At 46.7% G+C, this 24,300-nt stretch overlaps 2 protein-coding genes across 2 annotated transcripts; one reads left to right on the top strand and one right to left on the bottom strand.

Moving 5' to 3' along the window:
• The first annotated feature begins 16,481 nt into the window (after nucleotides 1–16,481).
• On the top strand, nucleotides 16,482–17,447 carry LOC135883072 (olfactory receptor 52P1-like). The gene has a single exon (XM_065410112.1). The coding sequence runs from the start codon at nucleotides 16,509–16,511 to the stop codon at nucleotides 17,445–17,447; it is 939 nt and encodes a 312-aa protein (XP_065266184.1). The 5' UTR covers nucleotides 16,482–16,508.
• A 5,150-nt stretch (nucleotides 17,448–22,597) lies between these two features.
• LOC135883060 (olfactory receptor 52N2-like) lies at nucleotides 22,598–23,590 on the bottom strand. Its single transcript, XM_065410101.1, has one exon. It carries the CDS (start codon nucleotides 23,552–23,554, stop codon nucleotides 22,598–22,600), a length of 957 nt encoding a protein of 318 aa, XP_065266173.1. The 5' UTR covers nucleotides 23,555–23,590.
• Nucleotides 23,591–24,300: the final 710 nt, after the last annotated feature.

The raw sequence follows: 24,300 nt of genomic DNA, 5'->3' as shown, positions 1-24,300 counted from the left end.
CACCACCCTCCTAGTGAAATAGTGTTTCCTAATATCCAACCTAGACCTCCCCCACTGCAACTTGAGACCATTGCTCCTTGTTCTGTCATCTGCCACCACTGAGAACAGCCGAGCTCCATCCTCTTTGGAACCCCCCCTCAGGTAGTTGAAAGCAGCTATCAAATCCCCCCTCAATCTTCTCTTCTGGAGACTAAACAAGCCCAGTTCCCTGAGCCTCTCCTCATAAGTCATGTGCTCCAGACCCCTAATCATTTTTGTTGCCCTCCGCTGGACTCTTTCCAATATTTCCACATCCTTCTTGTAGTGTGGGGCCCAAAACTGGACACAGTACTCCAGATGTACTCCACAGTACTCCAGTAACACACAATCAAGAGGACATTCAATTACACTGAAACATGGCGAATTCAAAACTTGATAAAAAAGAGTGCTTTCGTCATTCCATGCTTAATTAGACTGAGGAACTCATGGCCACAAGACGTAGTTGAGGCCATGAGCTAAGCAAGAATCAGGAAGGGTTTGGACATTTACATGGATAGTAAGACTATCCAGTTATAATAGTTACAGCTAAATAAATATTTTGGAAAGCCTATCTGCCCATGTGTTTCAGGGCATAAGTGAATCTCTAGCTGTTAGGCATTAGGGTGACACCCTCATGATGGTCATGTCATCCCCCCATCCACACAGTGCTGGGTTTCTTACACCTTCTTCTGTAGCATCTGGGGCTGCCACTGTCAGGGAGAGGACTCTGGACTAGATGGACCATAGATCTGATCTACCATGCAATTCCCATGTTGGAAAGGAGCCAACTTTTCCCCATAAAAACATATATTATCATGGTGAGATATGACTTTGTGCTGAACAGAATGGTCATGAAGGGCACAGAGGTCTTGGTATGTAGGGCTACAGGCCTGAACCTCTCTCACTTCCCTTGTTTCTTTTGATGGGACACTTTCTTGCAGGCACCCAGCTTTGTCCGAGACATGTGTGATACTCTATACATCAGGGGAGTGCCCTGTAACCCCATATTCCTCATTTATATATAATTGTGATATTGCATATAAAGCATGCTGTGAGAGGCATCAGGGGAAAGATTATGATCTGCTGAAAGTCATTGTTCTATCTAAATATGTATATCATTAGTGCATATTATGAAGTTATGAGATTGTGTTGTATGGTTGTCACTAAATCAAATTTCAGAACACTCCGCCTACTACCAATAATAATCCAGGTGGTAACTGTAATTGCCCTAATAGGAGTGTGTTGCTATCTACAGTACCACAAGCACCAAACTATGCCACCCAGACTGGAAAAGGATTGTTATGCTTGGATATAAAGTGCTGTCATATGTACGCATACATACTATACATTCATTCCATATATGTAACATAGAAATATATATGCCATAGCCATACTATCCATCCATATTACTTATCTAAATGTGCCCCCAAGGCTCAATCATAAAACTACATTCCTCAGTCATGGTCCCAGTCCTAACAGTCTCAGGTCCACTATAAGGGACTAAAATCAATTGGAAAATAAAATCTGTCCATCAGTCGCACGAGGGAATGTGCAGACTAAGGGACATATGGGGCATAAATGTGTGGATGGGAAAGTAAGGTGGCCACATAACAGTGTTTAGCCCAGTGGGCCATCTTCAGTCCAGGCATTATGCTTTTCCGAGATGATGGGTAAACATCCTCTCCATAAAAAGACAAAAAGTGGGGGAATGTAGTTGGAAGAGAGCGTGAGACATAAGCCCTTGTATCAGAGACCTGGTATGAGGCCTGAAGCCTGGGCTAAAGTAGTAGTCAAAGCTTTATTGATATAAAACAAAGGCAAGCTGTGAGCAAGAGGCAGGCCCTGCTCACAAAATCTGGCAAGAACAGGGCTGATATTGCAGAAATACACATTCCTAAGAAGTGCTACGCACAGAGTACTCACGTAAACACATCCTGATATCAAGTGATATCAGAACATCCGAATATCAAGGATGCTACAAAAACATTCCCCAAGCATAACAGGAACACACTGACCACTCCTAAAGATAAGATCAGGATGACAGTACGTAATAAAGATGTTTTGATCGAACCAACATGTACAAAGATATGATTAAAAACTAGCCGCGTCAGGGGGCAGTAACTAACTATGTCAGAGGGCAGTACGTAACTTGTTTGTATCGGGGTACAAAGATGTATCTCAGAGGGAGTGTCTTTGTCTAGCCTGGGGGGAACGTAAAGTCCCGTCGTTCCCTGAGCTGGTCCATTATTACTGGCATACATGTATTAGTGGTCCAGTAGAGTCTATGGGATACTAGTACCGTGCTTAATTGACAATAGACACAGCTGGGAGCCTTCGTACCTTAGCAGATCTTGTGGCCATTGGGCGGTTCGCTCGAGGTCTGCTGTGCCAGCTGTCTGCGCAGAGCTGGGACAGCACACAGGGAGAACATGCACACGCAGCCCAACATCTAACCACAGACTGGGGATCAGAATACGCTGGGAGATTCAACCAGCGGAGGAGCTAAGATCGATGGTTCTTTCCACCAGTGAAATGCCTGAAGTTACATAAATAACATTCAACAACCACAACTGGAAACAAACTGAGTGAAGGTTGTGACACCCAGGCTGCAGTTCTGTGGCAGGCCAGGGGAAAGAGACCTGAGACCAGCCCACATGCACTCGGGGCCAGGAAAGGCCTTTGACCACGAATCACAATGAAAAATGTAAATTCAGTAGCGCTACCTGCCTGTCCGTGTACACCCCCTACCCGCATCACAACCCCCAGCCCTTCCACTTCTCTGTGTCCACCACCCTGCCTACCCCACAACCCCCAGTGCTGCCCACCTGTCCGAGTACACCCCGTTTCCTGCCCCCGCAACTCCCAGCGGTGCCCGCCTGTCTGTGTACATCCCACTCCCTGCCCCCAGAATCCCCAGCGTGCCCGCTTGTCCATGTACCCCTGCCAACCCCACAACTTCCAGCCCTGCCACACAGGACCAAAACCAGGTGCGAGACCCCCACAACGACAGCTCACCGAAATATCTCCTCAGACTAGGTTAAATGTAGTGTCTGCGTGCACTGGGGAAAACTAGGAGATCAGCCTGAACTTCCTTTCCGGGGGCGAAGGGAACCCCAGCAGCAGTTCAGCCTGTGCATGGAAGGAGAGAGGGAGAGACCCAGTGGGAGGGAGAGAGGATGTGGAGATTAAAAGGAGCCAGAGTGAGCAACTCTTCCTCAAAATGACACAAAGCTTTAACGTATTGCAGCTGCTTAAAAACCCAGACATCCCTTCCTGAGGCCGTAGTGGGGCTGCTCACAGGAGGAGGGAGGGTCTGGATGGGGGATGGTGTCAGAGACAATCTGCTACAGCGTTGTCCACATTATGTTACAGTCTGAGACGCCCCCACCCTCATGATGCCTCTTTGGTCTGTGCATTACACAGAATGGGCATTTCCAATTTTGCCCGGTTACAGGACTCTATGCCACTGTGATTTCGATACTGCACATCCCCTTCTCCTCCCCTCGCCCCCCACCCCTGCACATCCACACACACAGTGCGTTCCTGGACTTGCTTGGTTCCCCTAAGCCAGAAAAATGCTTTTATTTTAACTGCCTTTTGCTGCTTCTCATCCTCTCCAGGAGCAGAGATGCAGGGGCACAGAGAAAGCAGACCTCTCTCCTCCCACAAAAACACTGTTATCCTGATTGTTTTCAACCCTAAACCTGTGAGTTTGAGATTTCAGCAACTCTCCTGTCAGTTCTTCTTTGGTCCGAACGAGCTCACCCATCCTTAGAGGCCACAGGACGACTCCAGTTGAAGTTACTGGAGGCTCATGGCCGGTGTAAATCAGGCCATTTATTTAAGTCCCTACATGTAGATTTAGGGTGAACCCCTGGCCATGTTGGGAGTTTTGCCACTGAACTCAAGGGGACCAAGATTTCATCCTTAGTGTTTAAGTTTCGGCTCTGAGCTGTGAAAATCATGGCTTCCTGTCCTGCTACAGAGAGCGTTGTTCTGAATGGCACTGAAAGAGTCACAAGGAAACCCCCAGCTCTGAGATTGCTCATGAAAGATGGGGATTTCAAAACACATAGGCCCTGATATTTCTCTCGGGTAGGCCAGTGTCAATCTGGAGTGACCCACTGAAGGCAGAATGTGAGAGCAGAATCTGGCCAGTGTGTGGCCTTTTCCTGTTTTGAACCCTCCAGTAACACAAATACACACTGCAGAGGCTTTGGCCACACTATTTAACAGTGCTGTGAAATTTCTGAATTGGAAAACTTGAGCAAACCAGAAGAAAATCCACATAAACCACAAAAAGGAATCTACTGAGACAGATAAGTTCCTTGTGTCTTACTGTGTCCTCTTATCTAACAACAAATATTTGTCTAAACCATTTCCAGTGTATTTATAATTCCACTTTTACCAGGTCAATCTCTTGGTGTTTCTGACAATACTAAACAGTTCAAGTCGCCGTCCTGGTGAATTGGAAAACTTGAGCAAACCAGAGGAAAATCCACATAAACCACAAAAAGGAATCTACTGAGACAGATAAGAGGACACAATAAGACACAAGGAACTTATCTTAACAACAAATATTTGTCTAAACCATTTCCAGTATATTTATAATTCCAGTTTTACCAGGTCAATCCCTTGGTGTTTCTGACAATACTAAACAGTTCAAGTCGCCGTGCTGGTGAATTCCTGCCCAGCTGGTTTTTTACTTGAACCCTTGAACTCTTCCTGAGCCCTTAGTACTAACTTTAGTGCAGGAACTGGTAACTCACCAAAATCCCGCTCAGCACAGAGAGGAAATCGCCTTACGGCGACAGAAAGGCAGAGCCTGAAGAATCAGTGTATGAATCTCAAGTGTCTCACAGTCTCTGTGCTGGACAGCAACCTTTATCATTCCCCTGTACACTCCCTGCAGACTCTCAGGTTGGCAGGACTCCCAGACAATTCCCTTGGCTCCTGGAGCAGTGGGAAGAGCAGAAAATAGACCCTGGAGAACTTCAGTCTGAGATCCTCCCCCGGGAGTGAAGAAATGATTCTCCGATAACAGAGGCTCAGATTGTCAGGGCAAATTGAGTCTTGCAGACTTGATTGAATCATCCGGCACTACGGAAACACCGGAAAGTAAAGGAAGAGCCAAGGCTTAGACCAGGGGTCTCAAACTCAATTTACCTTAGGGCCAGTGCCAGTCCTTAAATCCTCCTGACGGGCCAATAATGTCACTGAAGATCGTGCTCAGAAAAGAAAATGTTTATATTGTATTTTTTATTTCAAATTTCTTAACACTCTCTGGCAGGTGAAGAATTGTATAAAGTTGTATGACAGTTTTATTATTTCTGAGTGTTTGCCAGACACACTTCAGTTCTGTCAATTTGTTGGTGTTTGGCCTCAGGGACTGAGCGGTTGAAATGTTCAGGATTGCAGCAAGGTGTGCATCAGATAGTTGTGTTCAGTATTTTGACTTGTTTATATTCATTGTGGAAAAAGGTGATGCTGGTTCCACGGCTGACTCTGCCCGGCAACTAATGATGATATCTCAGTCCCTCTCCCCCAGCCAATGGGAGCTGCAGGGGGCGGCGCCTACACCAGACATTGCCAGACAGCAGTTCAAAGGGAGAAACCTTGGAGGCTTCAGGCACCATCCTGATAGCAGAAAGGAGGCGGGGGAAGAGTTGGTGCCAGTGTTTGGATTCTGAGGTTACAAAATTCTTTAACGTCGCCATCAAAGGTCCGTGAAATTCCTCCACTTACTCATCAGTTTGGGGATGGTAGATCAACGTTCCTAATGGTGTTACCCTCATTTAGACTGCATAGTCCTTTCATTAGTTGTAAAGTGAAGTTAGGTCCTTGATCAGTAAGTATTTCTTGGGGTATTACCACCTGGGAGAGGAATTTCATAAGCTCATTTGGTTCATGGCCAGAGTGCTAGATTTATACCTAGAGGGTAATAAACCTGGCTGGGTGCCTTTGTCACCAAACCGAGCCTGTTTTTTTTCTTTATGAGCAACATTGAGGTCTGCTGAATGAACAGGCTGCCTTGTCTGTTAATACTGATAACACTGGAGATCCAAGGACAGAAGCACTGAGCAGCCTGAACAGCGTTACCGAGGCAATGACATTCCAGCCTTCAGCACGTGACAACAGCCAGCTGACACTCTGAGCCCAGCGGTGAACAACTCTACAGTCTGGAGCAAGTCAGTGACTGTTGTGCCTCCTGCCCAAAGTGTGGTCACTGCCTCAGTCGCTGCGGTTCAACCACTTATCCTTAGCCAAGCCCATCAACAACTCGCTGTGGCAAATGGGGAAGATTATGCAACGGAAGTTAAGGATTCTGTGACTTTCAGAGACCTCTGTGACATTTTCCACGTCAGCCCCGGGGCAGCGCACCAGAGCTGTCAGCCTGTGGGGGCCCCCGCACTCTCAGCTGCCATGGGTGGAGAAGGACCCAGCAGCTCTTAGCCCCCACAGTCAGTGGTCGGATCCAGAGCTCCAATCTGCCATGGGCAGTGGGGCCCCCATAGCTCTGTGGCTCTGGGGCTGTGGCAGGGGGTCCAGAGCTCTCAGCTACTGGGGCTGCGCTGGAGGCCATGGAGCTGTTAGCCACAGCGGCAGCAGGTGCTGGACCCTCCCCCCTCCGGAAGTGGGGCTCAGGCTCTCATCCTCCTGATCGGGCTTTAATCCTCCCCCTGTCAGTTCCCCTCCCCCCCCCATTATTTTTGTAAAAGTCACAGACAGGTCACGGGCTTCCATGAATTTTTGTTTATTGCCCGCGACCTGTCTGTGACTTTTACTAAAAATAATTGTGACAAATTCTTAACCTTAGGCATGCCTGATCATCTGGTCTGCCCCTCGTTCCTGAGCAAAATTGTGTCATGGGCCAGGATAGCCACTCCCCGGGTGAACACATTCTGGAAGCTGTCGAGGGCTGTGGTCATTGCCGGCCCACTGACCTGGCTGAAAGTGCCCTCCACAGCATCCGCTTTTTTCCTCTCCTATTCCTGCCAACTCTGCTAGTTCTACGCATACTCTCACCAGGGTGTCAGCCTCCACCTTACCAGTCAGCCGTTCCCTCCGTTCCTTCACAACTTCACCAAAGTGGTTCCAGTCCCTCCCCAATATGACCAGAAAAGCCAGATATTGGAAATAATTTCCCTAATAAATTTATTAAGGTTTAGCACAACTAAGTTTCCACACAAGAATTCCTTTATTAGTTCAAAGGGAAATTGGTGTTGATTATATCTCAAATACAATTATAAGCAGATACACACTTATGTGTTATAGAATCATAGAAATGAAAGAACCTCGAGAGGTTGTCTTGTCCAGTCCCCTAAACTCAAGGCAGAACTAAGTATTATCTAGACTAGTGCTTCTCAAAGCCGGTCCGCCGCTTGTTCAGGGAAAGCCCCTGGTGGTCCGGGCCCATTTCTTTACCTGCCACATCCACAGAGTCAGCCGATCGCAGCTCCCACTGGCTGCAGTTCGCTGCTCCAGGCCAATGGGGGCTGCAGGAAAGGCAGCCAGCACATCCCTCAGCCCGCGCCACTTCCCACAGCCCCCATTGGCCTGGGACGGCAAACCACGGCCAGTGGGAGCTGCGATCGGCCAAACCTCCGGATGCGGCAGGTAAACAAACCGGCCCAGACCGCCAGGGGCTTTCCACTTTCCCTCGAGAGGTCATCTAGTCCAGTCCCCTGAACTCAAGGCAGGACTAAGTATTATCTAGACCATCCCTGACAGGTGTTTGTTCAACCTGCTCTTAAAAATCCCCAATGATGGAGATTCCACAACCTCCCTAGGCAATTTATTCCAATGCTTAACCACCGTGACAGTTAGGAAGTTTTTCCTAATGTCCAACCTAAACCACCCTTGTTGCAATTGAAGCTCATTGCTTCTTGTCCTATCCTCAGAGGTTAAGAAGAACACTTTTTCTCCCTCCTCCTTGTAACAACCTTCTATGTATTTGAAAACTGTTATTATATCCCCTCTCAGTCTTCTCTTCTCCAGACTAAACTAACCCTCATAGGCCATGTTTTCTAGACCTTTAATCATTTTTGTTACTCTTCTCTGGTCTTTCTCCAATTTGTCCACATTTCCTGAAATGTGATGCCCAGAACTGGACACAATACTCCAGTTGAGGCCTAATCAGCACGGAGTGGAGCAGAAGAATTATATCCTAGCAACCGTACAATTATAAACATTGGCTAAATATTCACCACAGTATCAAGCTCGGGAAATACCTTCCATCATGGTGTGACTCTAGAGGGGTAAGGAAAACCTGTGACAAAGGAACCCCTAAACATTTTGCCCTTTATAAGAACATAAAAATGGCCATCCTGGGTCAGATGCATGGTCCATCTAGCCCAGTATCCTGTCTTCTGACCGTGGCCAATGCCAGGTGCCCCAGAGGGAATGAACAGAACAGGTAATCAGCAAGTGATTCATCCCCTGTCCTCCCTTCCCAAGTTCTGGCAAACAGAGGCCAGGGACACCATCTCTGCCCATCCTGACTAATAGCTATTGATGGACCTAACTTCCAAGAACTTTTTGGACCTATCCTATGGAACTCTTTGCCAGAGGATGTTGTGAAGGCCAAGAATGTAATTGATGTCTACTGCCCTTGTGCCTTTGACAAACTGAGTCCCACTAAATGCAGATGCACATTGGGCACCTAACTCACATCTGTGCCTTCCTCCACCCTCGCTATCCTAATTATAGCTGGTGCGGTTACTCTAGCAGTCCCCAGGCTTCAGGGCAAATGCTGATCACTGAAGGGGTTCTGGAAGCTGCTCCTACCCATGGCACGATATTGCCCTATGGGGGGTTTAGAATTAAGCAGGGGCAATCAGATGGGATGGGCTATTATTCTGTGTTTGAAACACGAATGTGTGAGAGCATTTCCATGTGCATGTTGTGTTCTCAGGGATTCAGCGCAGGGCTCGTCAGCCGGGAGGGGAGCAGGAGATGCTCAGATTCTATGACGATGGGCACCAGCATGGACATGCTGATAGATAAATAAGTACGTCTAAGCCTTCACTCTTCCTTCACTTTCTGGTATTTCAGTAGTCCTGGATGATTCAATCAAGTCTGCAAGACTGAATTTGCCCTGACAATCTGAGCCTCTGTTATCGGAGAATCATTTCTTCACTCCCGGGGGAGAATCTCAGGCTGAAGTTCTCCAGGGTCTATTTTCTGCTCTTCCCACTGCTCCAGGAGCCGAGGGAATTGTCTGGGAGACCAGGACAACCTGAGAGTCTGCAGGGACTGTACAGGGGAATCATAAAGGTTGTTGCCCAGCACAGAGAGTGTCAGACACTTGAGATTCATACACTGATTCTTGGGGCTCTGCCTTCCTGTCACCATAAGGAGATTTCCTCTCTGTGCTCAGCAGGATTTTGGTGAGTTACCAGTTTCTACACTAAAGTTAGAACTAAGAGTTCAAGGGTTCAAGTAAAAAACCATCTGGGCAGGAATTCACCAGCACGGCGACTTGGTGTTTCTGACAATACTAAACAGTTCAGGGGGTCGACCTGGTAAAACTGGAATTATAAATGTACTGGAAATAGTTTAGACAAATATTTGTTTTTAAGGTCAGTTCCTTGTCTCTTACTGTGTCATTCTATCTGACTCAGTAGCTTCCTTTTGGTTTATGTGGATTTTCCTCTGGTTTGCTCAAGTTTTCCAATTCAGCAATTTCACGGCACTGTTAAACAGTGCAGCCAAAGCCCCTGCCATGTGTATCTGTGTTACCAGAGGGTTCACAGAAAAAAAAGGCCACAAACTGGTCAGATTCTGCTCTCACATTCTGCCTTCAGTGGGTCACTCCAGATTGACACTGGCCTCCCTGAGAGAAATATCAGGGCCCCTGTGTTTTGAAATCCCCAACTTTCTTGCCCAGTCTCGGAGCACCATGTAAACTGGGGGTTTCCTTGTGACTCTTTCAGTGCCATACAGAACAGTGCTCTCTGTAGCAGGACAGGAAGCCATGATTTTCACAGCTCGGAGCCGAAACTTAAACACTAAGGGTGAAATCTTGGTCCCCTTGAGTTCAGTGGCAAAACTCCCAACACGGCCAGGGGTTCACCCTAAATCCACATGTAGGGACTTAAATAAATGGCCTGATTAGGCTGGCCATGAGCCTCCAGTGACTTCAACTGGAATCGTCCTGTGGCCTCTATGGATGGGTGAGCTTGTTCAGACCAAAGAAGAACTGACAGGAGAGTTGCTGAAATCTCAAACTCACAGGCTTAGGGTTGAAAACAATCAGGATAACCATTTTTTTGTGGGAGGAAAGAGGTCTGCTCTCTCTGTGCCCCTGCATCTCTGCTCCTGGAGAGGATGAGAAGCACCAAAAGGCAGTTATAATAAAAGCATGTTTCTGGCTTAGGGGAACCCAGGAGGTCCAGAAACTCACAGTGTGTGTGGATGTGTGGGGTGGGGAGGAGGGGATGTGCAATATCCAAATCACAGTGGCGTAGAGTCCTGAAACCGGGCAAAATTGGGAATGCCCATTCTGTCTAATGCACAGACCAAAGAGGCATCATGAGGGTGGGGGTGTCTCAGACTGTTACAAGCAGCCTCCTCCAGTGAGCAGCTCACTACAGCCTCAGGAAGGGCTGTCTGGGTTTCTAGCGGGCTGCAATACGTTAAAGCTTTGTGTCATTTTGAGGAAGAGTTACTCACGCTGGCTCCTTTTAATCACCACGTCCTCTTCCCTCCCTGGGTCTGTCCCTCTCTCCTTCCCCGCACAGGCTGTGCTGCTGCTGGGGTTCCCTTCACCCCCAGAAAGGCAGTTCAGGCTGATCTCCCCCTTTTCCCTAGAGCAGGCAAACACTGAGTTTAACCTAGTCTGAGGAGATATTTCTGTGAGCTGCCTTTGTGGGGTCTGGCACTTGGTTTTGGACCTGGGTGAGGGGTATCACTGTCTGGCAGGGCTGGAAGCTGTGGGGGTGGGGGACCTACATGGACAAGGGTGCAGCGCTGGATGTTCTGGGGGTAGGGAGATGGACGTACATGGAGAGGCAGGCAGTGCTGGATGTTGTGGGGGCAGGGAGTGTGGTGTACAGAGGCGGGCACAACTGGGAGTTGTGGGGGCAGGGAATGGGGGGTACATGGACAAGAGGGCAGGGGTGGAGTTTATGGGGATGGGGAGTGGGGTGTCCACAGAGTGATGGGCAGTGCTGGACGTTGTGAGGCAAGCAGGGGGTACATGGACATGGGGTCAGTGCTGGGGGTTGTGGGGCAGGCAGGGGGGTGTACACAGAGAAGTGACAGTGCTGTGGGTTGTGATGCAGGTAGATAATGAGCAAGATTGTTTTGACTAACATGTGCCTTACTTAGTAGGCACTGTCCCTGACACCGAAGTGTGTGATGGTACTTCCAGGGAATTTGTTTACCCAATTTGGAATTACCATGTAAGTTAACTGCTGCCATTCATTTGTTGATTTTTACTTGTGTGTGGTTAAACAGTTTAGCAATGCGCATTGTAAATGATGGCTACTATGTAAAAGCAACTGTATTACTGCTGTATTACTGTTGCTGTATTGTATTATTGCTATACAAGTTTAACTTAGCCTACCATATACGCACAATTAAGTTGGCTAAGTACTGTCAGCTCTCTTCCTACTACAGTCACCAGTGTCTTCTCCATGCTCCCCAGTCATCCCTGGCTCCCACAACCTCCAAGCCGCCCCACACTCCCCCTCTTCAGGGGGTGAGGTGCTTCCCATCACACCTGTTCCCTTGGCTGGGGGCAGATCAGTGACTGTGTCTCACAGGTGAGAAATCTCACACAGAGAGAGGCAAATGCCAGGGCACCTGTGATGCTGCTCTTGTTACACCCATACACACTGTGTGTGGCTTTGGGGGCTGCTACACAGGAACACCTCATAAGCTGAGAAGTTTGCACATTATATAATGAGAGCGGGCAACTCTGGGACATGTGAGGGCCTAGATAAATAGAGCTGCCACGTGCAGGAACCACTGGCAGTGCCTGAAACAGTCAGCCACAGGGACACAGACGTTAAACCCAGGATCATATGTTAGTTGTTACCTATTCACGGTGAAACTTGACCCCATAAAATCTCCACACTGAGGAACACATGTACAAGTCATTTTTTTCTCACCTAAAACGTTCATCCATGTAGTGTCTCATGGGATCCCTCACCCTCATGAAATACACACCTAGTGTAACATTTTCAAAGCACCACAGTCATATGAGAATTTTTCCCCAGAGGGATAAATTCACCATGGTCATGAATAGAAAAAATGCCTTCAGTAATCTCAGGCATGAGCTTGCTGGCAAAATGCCTCCAGCTGCCCCCTGGGGACATGTTCATAGATTCCCAGACCAGAAGGGACCATTGTGATCTTCTCGTCTGACTTTCTGTAGAGCAGCATTTTTCAAAGTTCGGGTCGTGACCCAGTACTGGGTCGCGACATGGTCAGACACTGGGGTGCTGTGGTCAGCACCGCCGACTGGGATGTTAAAAGTCCCGTCGGTGGTGCTGCCCAGCTAAGACAAGCTAGTGCCTACCTGCTCTGACACCGCGCTGCGCCCCGGAAGTGGCCAGCAGTGGGTCCGGCTTCGAGGCGGGGGGGGGGGGGGGCATGGGGCTCCGCACTCTGTCCCGAGCACTGGCTCTGCAATCCCATTGGCTGGGAACTGGGGGGGGCGGTGCCTGTGGGTGAGAGCCATGCAGAGCCCCTTGCACGCCTCCACCTAGGAGCTGGACCTGTTGCTGGCTGCTTCAGGTGCAGCACGGTCCATGGTGCCAGGACAGGTGGGAAGCCTGCCTCTGCACCCCGGCTGCGCCACTGACCGGGAGCCGCTGCACGTAAGTCTGTGCCCCAATCTCTGGCCTCAGCCCTGAGCCCCTCCAAACCCAGAACCCCTTCCTGCACCCCAAAGCCATCATTCCCAGCCTCACACCAGAACCTACACCCCCAGCCCAGAGCCCTGACCCCCTATCCCAGCCCTGATCCCCACCCAAACCTGGATCCCCTCCTGCACCCCACACCCCTCATCCCCAGTCCCACCCCATATCCTGCACCCCCAGCCCACAGCCCTGCCCCACTCCCACACCCCAACCCCCTGCCCCACCCCAGAGGCCCCTCCCACATCCTGAACCCTTAATTCCCGGCCCAACCCCACAGCCCTTATTCCAGCACCCCAACCCTTTCCCCAACCCTGAGCCCCTCCCACACCCCAAGTCCCTCATCCCCAGCTCCACTGGGTCATGGGCATCAACTATTTTCTTCAACTGGGTCCCCAGAAAAAAAGTTTGAAAACCACTGCTGTAGAGCACACGCCAGATAATTTCACTACAATAATTCCTGGAGCAGAGCTTTTAGAGAAACGGTACTTAGAGACTGTTATCAAATCACCCATAACTATCTTTGTTAAACCAAGTAGATGGAGCTCCCTGAGTCTATCACAATAAGGCAGGTATTCTAATCTTTTAATAATTCTTCAAAGAGTCCCGTGGCACCTTATAGACTTACAGATGTATTGGAGCATAAGCTTTCATGGGTGAATATCCACTTCGTCAGACGCATGGGTCTGACGAAGTGGGTATTCACCCACGAAAGCTTATGCTCCAATACATCTGTTAGTCTATAAGGTGCCACAGGACTCTTTGTTGCTTTTTACAGATCCAGACTAACACGGCTACCCCTCTGATACGTAATAATTCTTGTGATTCCTCTCTGAACCCTCTTCAATGTATCTGCATCCATCTTTCATCATGGACACCAGAACTGACACAGGAATCCAGCCGCAGTCGCACCAGTGCCAAATACAGAGGTAAAACAACTTCTCCACCTCTCCTTGAGATTGCTCTGGTTATCTTACCAGGATCTCATTAGCTATGTTGGCCAGAGAATCACACTGAGAGTTCATGTTTAGCTAATTGTCCCTTCATGCCCCCAAATCTTGTTCAGAGTCACTGCTTCCCATGGTAGAGTCCCCCATCACGGAATCATCACCTACATTATTTGTCCCTAGATGCAGATATCCACACAGAGAGATTAGAACACATATTGTTTGCTTTGACCCAGTTTACCAACCAATCCAGATTGCTCTGAATCAGTGACCTGTACTCAGTACAACTGCATGTGGAGCCCCACACAACCAACTAGATTCCATGAATGCTCCCAGAGCCACTCATGAATCACACAGGGAAAGGAACCAGCCAAATCCCCCCAGCTCCCAGCACTGTACCTCAGGAATATACCATCTTGCACTGCTCAAGTCGAGCAATGCAAGTTTATTGATTGGTTCACCACTTCATCAATGGAAAGTGGATATAAACCAGCCTTTGTAAACCTGAGCAGATTCACCAAACCCTTCAGGCAAACTCACTGGTAAAGATAAATAGTAAAACAAGTTTATTGACTACAAAAGATAGATTTTAAGTGATTATAAGTGATAGGCAAAAAGTTAGAGTTAGTTTCCAAAATAAAATACAATATAAGCATGGAGTCTAAACTATCAACCCTATTAGACTGGGCAACATCTACATTAAGCATTTTTTTCTCATCCCACTGGATATTACAGTTCATAATACACAGGTTTCACCCATGAAACCTGGGCCAGTCTCCTCTATTGGAGTCTTCAGTCTTCTGATTGCCCTTGTTTCTTGCAACATAGGTTGCGGGGGGGGGGGGGGAGAAAAGGCCAAGCGTGGGGCCACTGTGTTCTGTTTTATATCCTTAGTCCATGTGCTTGGAGAACAGAAGTCCAGGCATGTCTGGTTTGCATTGCTGAGTCACCAGGCAAGGTTGAGCAATTCCCTTGGTGTGGCCTTGTGCAAGCAAGTCATTGCATTGTAGCTCCCTTGCTGGACAATGGCTGTTGATGGTTTTTCGACACCCGCCCAGACATTTTTTACTTTTTCTTGCTGTTGTCTCTGGGGAGCTGCCGATTCCCAACTTACAGCATGGTTTAGTGACAACCATACAACACAATCTCACAATTTCTTATACACTAATGATATACATATTTAGATAGAACAATGACTTTCAGCAGATCATAATCTTTCCCCTCATACCTCTCATGGTGTGCTTTATATGCAATATCACAATTATATATAAATGAGGAATATGTGGTTACAGGGCACTCCCCTGATGTATAGAGTATCACACATGTCTCAGACAAAGTGGGTGCCTGCAAGGAAGTGTATCACCAAAAAACAAGGGAAGTAACAGAGGTACAGGCCTGTAGCCCTAAATACCCAAACCTCTGTTCCCTTCATGACCATTCTGCTCAGAAGAAAGTCATATCTCACCATGATAATATATGTTTTCATGGGGAAAATTTGGCTCTTTCCAACATGGAAATTACATCGTAGATCAGACCTATGCTCCATCTAGTCCAGTGTTCTCTCTCTGAGAGTGACAGCCACAGATGCTACTGAAGAACGTATAAGAAACCCAGCAGTGGGTGGATGGGGGGATGACCTGATCGTCATGAGTGTGTCGCCCTTAATGCCTAGCAGCTAGAGATTGGCTTGTGCCCTGAAACACGTGGGTGTATAGGCTTTCCAAAATATTTATTTAGCTGTAACTATTATAACTGGATAGTCTTACTATCCATGTAAATGTCCAAATGGTTCCTGATTCCTGCTTAGCTCATGGCCTCAATTACCTCTTATGTCAATGAGTTTCTCAGTCTAATTAAGCATTGAGTGAAGAAAGCACTCTTTATTATCAGTTTTGAATGTTTCAGTGTAATTAAATGTCCTCTTGATCTTTTGCTATGAGACAGGGAGAGCACATTCTCCATCTAATCTCTACCAGTCATTATTTTATAGACTTTTCTCATATCCCCTCTTATTCATCTCCTTTCTAAGGTAACAATCCCAGTCTTTTCAATCTCCCTCCATATGAGAGTTTCCCCGGGCCCTTGATCATTCTCATTGCCCTTGCATGAAACCCTCTAGTTCTGCAATATCCTGTGTGAGAAGGGTGTCCATTATTAAACAGAGGAGCCTAGAGTGACTGATCTCATAGCATTGTATTTACTGTATTATTCCCCATCCCACTTCTCCTGGATTCCAACATTGTCCTTAGTTTCTGTCCTTGCTTCCACTGTGAGCAAAGTTTCACAGAGCTGTATACTGTGATGTCCAGATCCCTCTCCTGAGTTCATATAGTTAAATTAGAACCTTGTAAGACATTTGAGGAGTTGAAGTTTTTCCCTCAATGGGCATACACGTTGCAGTTATTGACATTGAAGTTCATCTGTCATCATGCTGACCATTCACCTGGCTTAGTTAGTTTCCCCTGAGAACTTCTCTGGACTTGACTATGACCTCAATAATCTGGTGCCATCTGTAAATGTTGCCACCTCACTGTTTGCGCCCCTTTCTAGATTGTTGATAACTATGAAATATTTACTGTACTACTTGTTAAAGCATGTGTAATCCCCATCACTGTGTTTCTATCCCTTCGCAGACACCTGGAGCATTTCTGAGCCTGATCGACGCATTGACCACCTCATGGCATCTTTCAACCTCACCCCCTCTGACCCTTCAACATTCATCCTAATGGGCATCCCTGGCCTTGAAGCTGCCCATGTCCTGATTTCCATCCCTTTCTCTATGTTCTACATTATTGGCCTGTTGGGAAATTTCATGGTTTTGTTTGTTGTAGGCAAAGAGCAGACCCTGCACAAGCCAATGTACCTGCTGATCTGCATGCTGCCGCTCACAGAAATCAGCATATCTACCTCAGTCATGCCGAAGGCACTGTGTATATTTTGGTTCAATTTGAAAAGCATTACTGTGGCTGGCTGCCTCACCCAGATGTTCTTCCTTCACGCGGTTTCTGTCATGCACTCAGCCATCCTCGTGACAATGGCCTTCGATCGCTACATTGCCATATGTGACCCTCTGAGATATACCATCATCCTCACCAACGCACGAATAGCTAAGCTAGGACTAGTGGGTTTGATAAGAGCTGTTCTCTTCATTCTGCCTGGGCCCCTGCTCCTCAGCAGGCTGCCATTCTGTGCCAACCGCATTATTCCCCATACATACTGTGAGCACATAGCTGTGGCGAAGATGTCGTGTGGAGACACGACTGTCAACAGGATGTACGGCTTAGTGATAGTGTCTGTAGTCATCGGGTTAGACCTGACTCTCATTGCCCTGTCCTATGGTCTAATCATCAGGGCCGTCTTCAGAATCTCCTCCAAGAAAGCCCACCAGAAAGCCCTCAACACCTGCACAGCCCACATGTGTGTGATTCTGACCTCTTATATTCCCTCACTCTTTTCTAACCTGACACACCGGTTTGGTCTGGGCATTGCTCCCCATGTTCACATTATCTTGGCCAACCTCTATTTCCTCGTCCCTCCCATGCTCAACCCTATTATTTATGGGGTCAAAACCAAAGAGCTTCGTGACAAAGTGGTTAAATACATCTGCAGAATATGATCACCAGAGGCCATTGACTTTAATCCTGTCTGACAAGGTTGGGAAAGGATTTCTCCTCATTAATCAAGGGTTCTCTGTCCCAGTTTGGCTGAACTCAGCGTTGTGGAAGCTCGTAGTCTGATCACTCCATCACCAAGCACTGCTCTCTCTGTTGCTGAGTTCCCCCTCTCTGACCATCACCTGACCTCTTTCAATGTCACCCATCAGCCCCGACCCCTAGATACCCTCTCATTCACACTTTCCATGACTTCCAGACCACAAGAAGATACTGCAGCTTTCTGAAGCAAGGTGGCTTTCCATTAGTTCCTGTGTGATAAATGGAAGCTACACTTTCTGATAGCCAAGACAAATAAAAAAACTACAAATGCTGAACTTCTTTACCATATATGCAGTGATCTGGTGAACAAAATGTGCCTAATTTTTGTACCTCCAATAATTCAGGAAGCCTGGATGATAAAGCACGTGTTTCAGTTTGAAAGTGCTAATACACAAAAGCTACTGTAGGAATTAAGGACATTTTCCTGGCAAGAGTTGGAGTTTGTGAAACAGATGAAACAAGGATTGCCACCAAACATACAGGTGATTGAATCGCTTGCAGTACTAAATCCTTCATGACCTAGATTAGGAACTCTCTCGTTTTTGCCATTGTTTTGTGGAGACTTTGGACAGTTGGAGCAGCAGTGGAGAGTTTTACTTATGGTTCACTGGCCTCATACTCAGGACAATCAAGTTGAGCATGTTTGGGTTGAAGTTCTCAAACACACGGATGCCGCTGAGGACAAAGACTTTAGTGAACTTTGATTATTTGCTCTTTTGTTTCCATCACTACCTTTTAGCAATGCTGCAGTTGAAAGACTTGTTTTTATCAAGTCCATTTGAGAAAACAAACTGTGCAACAAGATGAAAGAGGAACTTTTAGAAAACATTCTTCGTGTTAGTTTGTATATTGTTGACCGGAATGTATGGGCTAATTTAATTACGGCTCACCAATGATCTGATGAGAAGATATTTAGGTTCTTGTCCCAATTCAGGCTACAGGGTTAGAGAACTCAGAGAGTTCAATGACGTGAGCAGACCCTCGTGGTGTGTGTGGCAAGGAGACCTATGCTGAGGACATTACTAGATTGTTAAGTTCTTTATTAAAATGAATGAAAAAAATAATCAAAGATATAAAACACAGAGTCACAAAGAAGTAATACAGTTATAGACCCCTGGTGGTAACATCCCTATTCTAAAAGACTACTTAAACTAGCATACTCACACCCTTCCCTGAAGACCTGGTAATGGGAGACAGAGGACCAGCCTCATCTCTGAAATGTCTGATGAATTTGATGGTCCAGGTTTCCCAAGTTGGTAGGGGTTAGGTTTGAGTGTTAGGTAGCTAATCTATATAGCAAAGCTGAGCTGATAGCTTTATAGGAGGCAGAAAGACTGACCCTCCTGCATGTTTTTTAGCCTTTTATAGGGTCCTGGCCCTGCATTAATCAGAGCGCAATCTACCATGCCCAAATCATATTTCTTCAACCAGATAAATCTTTGGGTACACTTACTCTATAGGCTAACATATTATGACATATATTCATAATATAAATATCAATTATGTCATCCCCAAAACCATTACCTTTGGCCTAACTTATGACTCTTTATGATTTCCATATTCTGTAGTGTACCCTGCTGTTACCGGTCTGTAAACATATTCAATTTTTTTGTTTGGTTCCCCGTTCAGTTCCCCAAAGTCAAAAGGGGTAACCGGTAAGCCCGGGGCACAGGGACATCACCAACAGCTGTTTCTGGGATGTAAGGAAAGTTCATGGTCTGTTCCTCACACGTCCCAGGCCTCCTGCCCAGGCCCTGGCTGTGGTGTAGTGATACCACAGCTCAGACACTTGCTCTGACAGTGGCCACACACACCGAGACTCTAGGTGGCAGGACCCTTCTCCCCAACATCTGCCCTTCCATTAGATTCATGTCCCCCCACTTCCCATGGCCCCACCTTGCTCTTCCCAGCCCCTCTTTGTGCTCAGCTGTCGTGGCATGGCCGGCATCCACTATCCTGGCTCTGGCCCCGCAGCTTCCCGGTGGAGATGAACCCTGGCTCCCCATTGACGCAGCTGGTCCATGCTGACCCAGCTCCCGGTTCTGGTCTGCCTCTGGCCCAGCTCTGCCTTCTGCCTTCTGGGCTGCTTCTCTGGCCCTTATTTTTCTGGCTGCTGCTGCTCGACCTACAGCTCAGCTTGAGGTGCTGGAAGTTTGTCAGACTTCTACTGCATTAATAGCCCAAATCACTGAAAAACTAACCTAAAAGTAACCCAATCTATGCCTTTAAACAAGGGTTTTTTTTTATTAATACATTGGTCTATACATCAAGTAACAAATGAAAGCTTTTCCTAGATACCTAGTACAGATTAGGTTAAAAAAAAAAACCCCTACAAGCCCCAGCAGAAGGACCTCCACCTTAGCAACAAAGTTATGAGATAACAGTTAAATTCAAAATCAACCCCCCAATACTGGTACTTGTATCCTGATTGAGGGTTGGCAAACAAAAAACGGGAAATGATGGCATGAAAAATATCCCCAAATGAGTCCAAAATATATGCAGTGTAAAAACAACAATAACATTATTATATTATTTATTTCTAATTTCATTAAATGACGGTAGTCAGTATCCATATTTTGAGTTGAATTGGTTTGTTACTGTTAGTTTCTGAAAGGCAACATTTCATCCTCACTGTCTTCATAGGAAGTAGAATGCTTCTGCTGCTGGTCATACATACCAGCAGTGACCCGTGCAATCATTTCTTTCCTTGGTGCAAACTCTTCACAACAGATTTTGTGTCATTGCATGTATACCAATAAAAACATCGTGTTGCCATCTGAGAAAATAGTCTTTCAATCGCAGTGTTGCTAAAAGGTAGCAACAGCAATAAAAGACGAAACAAGCCAAGTTAACTAAAGTCTTTGTCCCCAGTGGCATCAATGTGTTCGAGTTGAACCCAAAACTGGTCTACTTGATTTCTCTGAATATGAGGCCAGTGAAACATAGGCAAAACTCTCCACTGCTGTTCCAACTGTCCAAGGTCTCCACAAAACAATGGAAAAATTGAGATATCATAGAATCATAGAATATCAGGGTTGGAAGGGACCTCAGGAGGTCATCTACTCCAACCCCCTGCTCAAAGCAGGACCAATCCCCACATAATCATCCCAGCCAGGGCTTTGTCAAGCCTGACCTTAAATACCTCTAAGGAAGGAGATTCCACCACCTCCCTAGGTAACCCTATCCCGTGCTTCACCACCCTCCTAGTGAAAAAGTTTTTCCTAATATCCAACCTAAACCTCCCCCACTGCAACTTGAGACCATTACTCCTTGTTCTGTCATCTGCTACCACTGAAAACAGCCGAGCTCCATCCTCTTTGGAACCCCCCTTCAGGTAGTTGAAAGCAGCTATCAAATCCCCCCTCATTCTTCTCTTCTGGAGACTAAACAAGCCCAGTTCCCTCAGCCTCTCCTCATATGTCATGTGCTCCATCCCCCTAATCATTTTTGTTGTCCTCCGCTGGACTCTTTCTAATTTTTCCACATCCTTCTTGTAGTGTGGGGCCCAAAACGGGACACAGTACTCCAGATGGGGTCACCAGTGTCAGCCAATCTAGGTCGTGAAGGACTTACTGCTGGAAGCAATTCAATCACCTGCACATTTGGTGGCAATCTCCATTTCATCTGTTTCACAAACTCCAAGATTAATCTTGACACCTACTTTTGACATCTTCGACAACAGGAATGGTTAGTGTGTATTTTGAAAGTTCCAGCTGAAAGCGACTCCAAAATCGATTGTGCAAAGCAATAAGTTATTGGACTCCAAGGAGATGTTATAGTTTACCACAGCAGTCTGTTACCTGGGTTTTTGAGAAGCCCGAGCAGTGGCAACTTAATTATTTCAATCCAGGGGGTGTCAGGAATAACTCAATGGGAACACAGCAATTCTGTTTGATCAAGGATTAAGTGCAAGTAATCATGTTCTTGTCTAACACTGCAGTTTATTAGATTTAAGCGCGCACAGACATAAGCAATAGGTTAGAACATCCCAGATATTTACCTAACATCTGGAACTGTATTGAGTAATTAACAGCAGGTTCACAGTGGCCAGTTGCTGGGAAGAGAAGGTGTCAGGAAAAATGTCTCTCAGGATGGCTTCAGAGAACTGCTCCAAAGTACACTGTATTAGCTAATCTTTTATAACTTCTACAAAACACATAGGTCATAGTGACCCCAACTCGATTATCACTTTTCCTAACTTTCAATAAACTTCTAATATCAGAGGTATCTAGACTCAAGGTTTTCATCCATTATCACTTATTTACTTGTCTGTCCACTCCTCCCATTCTGATTACCAGAAACTGCCAGCTAGATTTTGACCTTGCATCTAAAACCCTGCTTTCCAATTAACCCTAAATTATGTGATGTTCTATTTTATTAATTTCTAGTGGCTGAATGCAAGTCATATGGTTGCAATTGGCTTGATCAAATTCTGGAGTACACACCCCTCAAATCCAGGGTAACACAGTCCAGTTTTCAAAAATACACAGTTTTACAACTCTCACCAATACGCTCTAGTAGAATGTTCTCAATTCCTGGAGCGGCTTTCCTGTATTAGCACTTTCCAATGGAAACTTTTGGTGTATGCTTCCTGAAGGATTGGACATAGAAAAATCAGGTAAATTTTGCTCACCGGATCACTGTACATATAAGTCCAGCATTGTACTTGCTTTCCTTGTCTTTGGCTATCAGAAAGCGTAGCTTCAGTTAGTCAGACAAATCAAGAACCCTGTTCAAAGAGGCTCTAATGGAAAGCCACCTTGCTTCAGAAACATGTAATATCTTCTTGTGGTCTGGAAGTCACCGAAAGGCCGAGTGATCAGGTGTGTGGAGGTGGGGGCTGGTGGGTGATGCTAAAACAGATCAGGTTATGGTCAGAGAGAGGTAACTCAGCAACAGAGAGAGCTTGGTACTTGGTGACAGAGTGATAAGATGTTAGGTGTGAGGAGCTTCTCAGACTTTAAACTTCCACAATGCTGAGGTCAGCCATACTGGGACAGAGCACGATTGACGAGGAAGTATCCTGTCCCCCTCTTGTCACACAGGATTAAAGTCAGTGACCCCCAGGTGAGTACATTCTGCAGGTGTATTTGCCCATTTTCTCACGAAGCTCTTTGTTTTTCACTCCATAAATGATAGGATTGAACATGGTGGGGAGAAGGAAATAGAGGTTGGCCAAGATGATGTGAATGTGGGGAGCGATGCCCTGACCGAACCGATGTGTCAGAGTGGAGAAGAAGAAGGAAGGATAGGACATCAACATCACACAGATGTGGGCTGTGCAGGTGTTGAGAGCTTTCTGGTGGGCTTTCTTGGAGGAGATTCTGAGGACAGCCCTGATGATCAGACTGTAGGATAGTGCAATGAGTGTCAGGTCTGACCCGTTGACTACAAACGCTATCACCAAGCCGTACATCCTGTTAACAGTGATGTCCCCACATGATAGCTTTGCCACAGCCATGTGGTCACAGTACGTGTGGGGGATAATGCGGTTGGCACAGAATGGCTGCCTGCTCAGGAGCAGGGGCAGGGGCAGGATGCAGAGAACAGCTCTTATTAAACCCACTAGCCCTAGCTTAGCTATTCGTGAGTTCGTGAGAATGGTGGCATATCTCAGAGGTTTACATATGGCAACGTAGCGATCGAAGGCCATTGTCACGAGGACGGCTGAGTGCATCACAGTACCTGCATGAAGGAAGAACATTTGGGTGAGGCAGCCACCCACCGTAATGCCTTTCATATTGAACCAAAGTATACACAGTGCATTTGGCACGATGGATGTAGACGTGCCAATTTCAGTGACTGCCAGCAGGCAGAGCAGCAGGTACATCGGCTTGTGCAGGGTCCGCTCTTTCCCTACAACAAACAAAAGCGTAAAATTTCCCAACAAGCCGATAATATAGAACATAGTGAAAGGGATGGAAATCCAGATGTGAGCAGCTTCCAAGCCAGGGATCCCCGTTAGTGTGAATGTTGAAGGGTCAGAGGGGGTGAGGTTGAAAGCTGCCATGAGGTGGTAGATGCGTTGATTGGGCTCAGAAATGCTCAAGGTTCCTGTGAAGGGAAAGAAACACAATGAGGTTGATTACACTTTATAACAAATAGTAGGGTAACTATTTTATAGTTATTAACAATGTAGAAAAGGGGGTGAGCAGTGAGTTGCCAACATTTAGGGATGGCACCAGATTATTTAGGTCAAAGTGTAGTCCAGAGAAGCCCTCACAGGGAGCTAACCAAACCAGGTGTATGGGCATCATAATGGCAGATGAACTTTGATGGTAATATCTGCCTCATGTATACCCATTGGAGGGAAAAGCTCAAACTCCTCAAACACCTTACAAGGTTCTAATTTAACTGTATGAACTCAGGGTAGGGACCTGGGCATCATGGTACACAGCTATGTGAAACCCTGCTCACAGCACAAGCATGGACAGAAACTAAGCAAATCTCTGGGATCCAGGAGGAGGGGGATGGGGAATCATACAGAAAATGCAATGCCATGAGATCGGTCAGTCAATATTTCACCCTCCTCTGGACTCCTCTGTGTAGTACTGGGCACCCTTCTCACACAGAATATGGCAGAACTAGAAAGGGCTCAGGGAAGGGCAACGAGAATGATCAAGGGTCCACGGAAACTCTCATACAGAGAGATATTGAAAAGACTGGGATTATTATCTTACAAATGATACGAATTAGATGGGAAATGATAAACATCTATAAAATACTGACTGGTAGAGAGTAGATTGAGAATGTGTT

The sequence above is a fragment of the Emys orbicularis genome, chromosome 1, assembly GCF_028017835.1.
Source record: "Emys orbicularis isolate rEmyOrb1 chromosome 1, rEmyOrb1.hap1, whole genome shotgun sequence".
NCBI lineage: Eukaryota > Metazoa > Chordata > Testudines > Emydidae > Emys > Emys orbicularis.
This window is presented reverse-complemented; position numbering and strand designations above follow the sequence as displayed.

Excerpts from the sequence above, each read along its gene's own strand:
- LOC135883072 (XM_065410112.1), top strand. The coding sequence starts at position 16,509 with ATGGCATCTTTCAACCTCACCCCCTCTGACCCTTCAACATTCATCCTA.
- LOC135883060 (XM_065410101.1), bottom strand. The coding sequence starts at position 23,554 with ATGGCAGCTTTCAACCTCACCCCCTCTGACCCTTCAACATTCACACTA.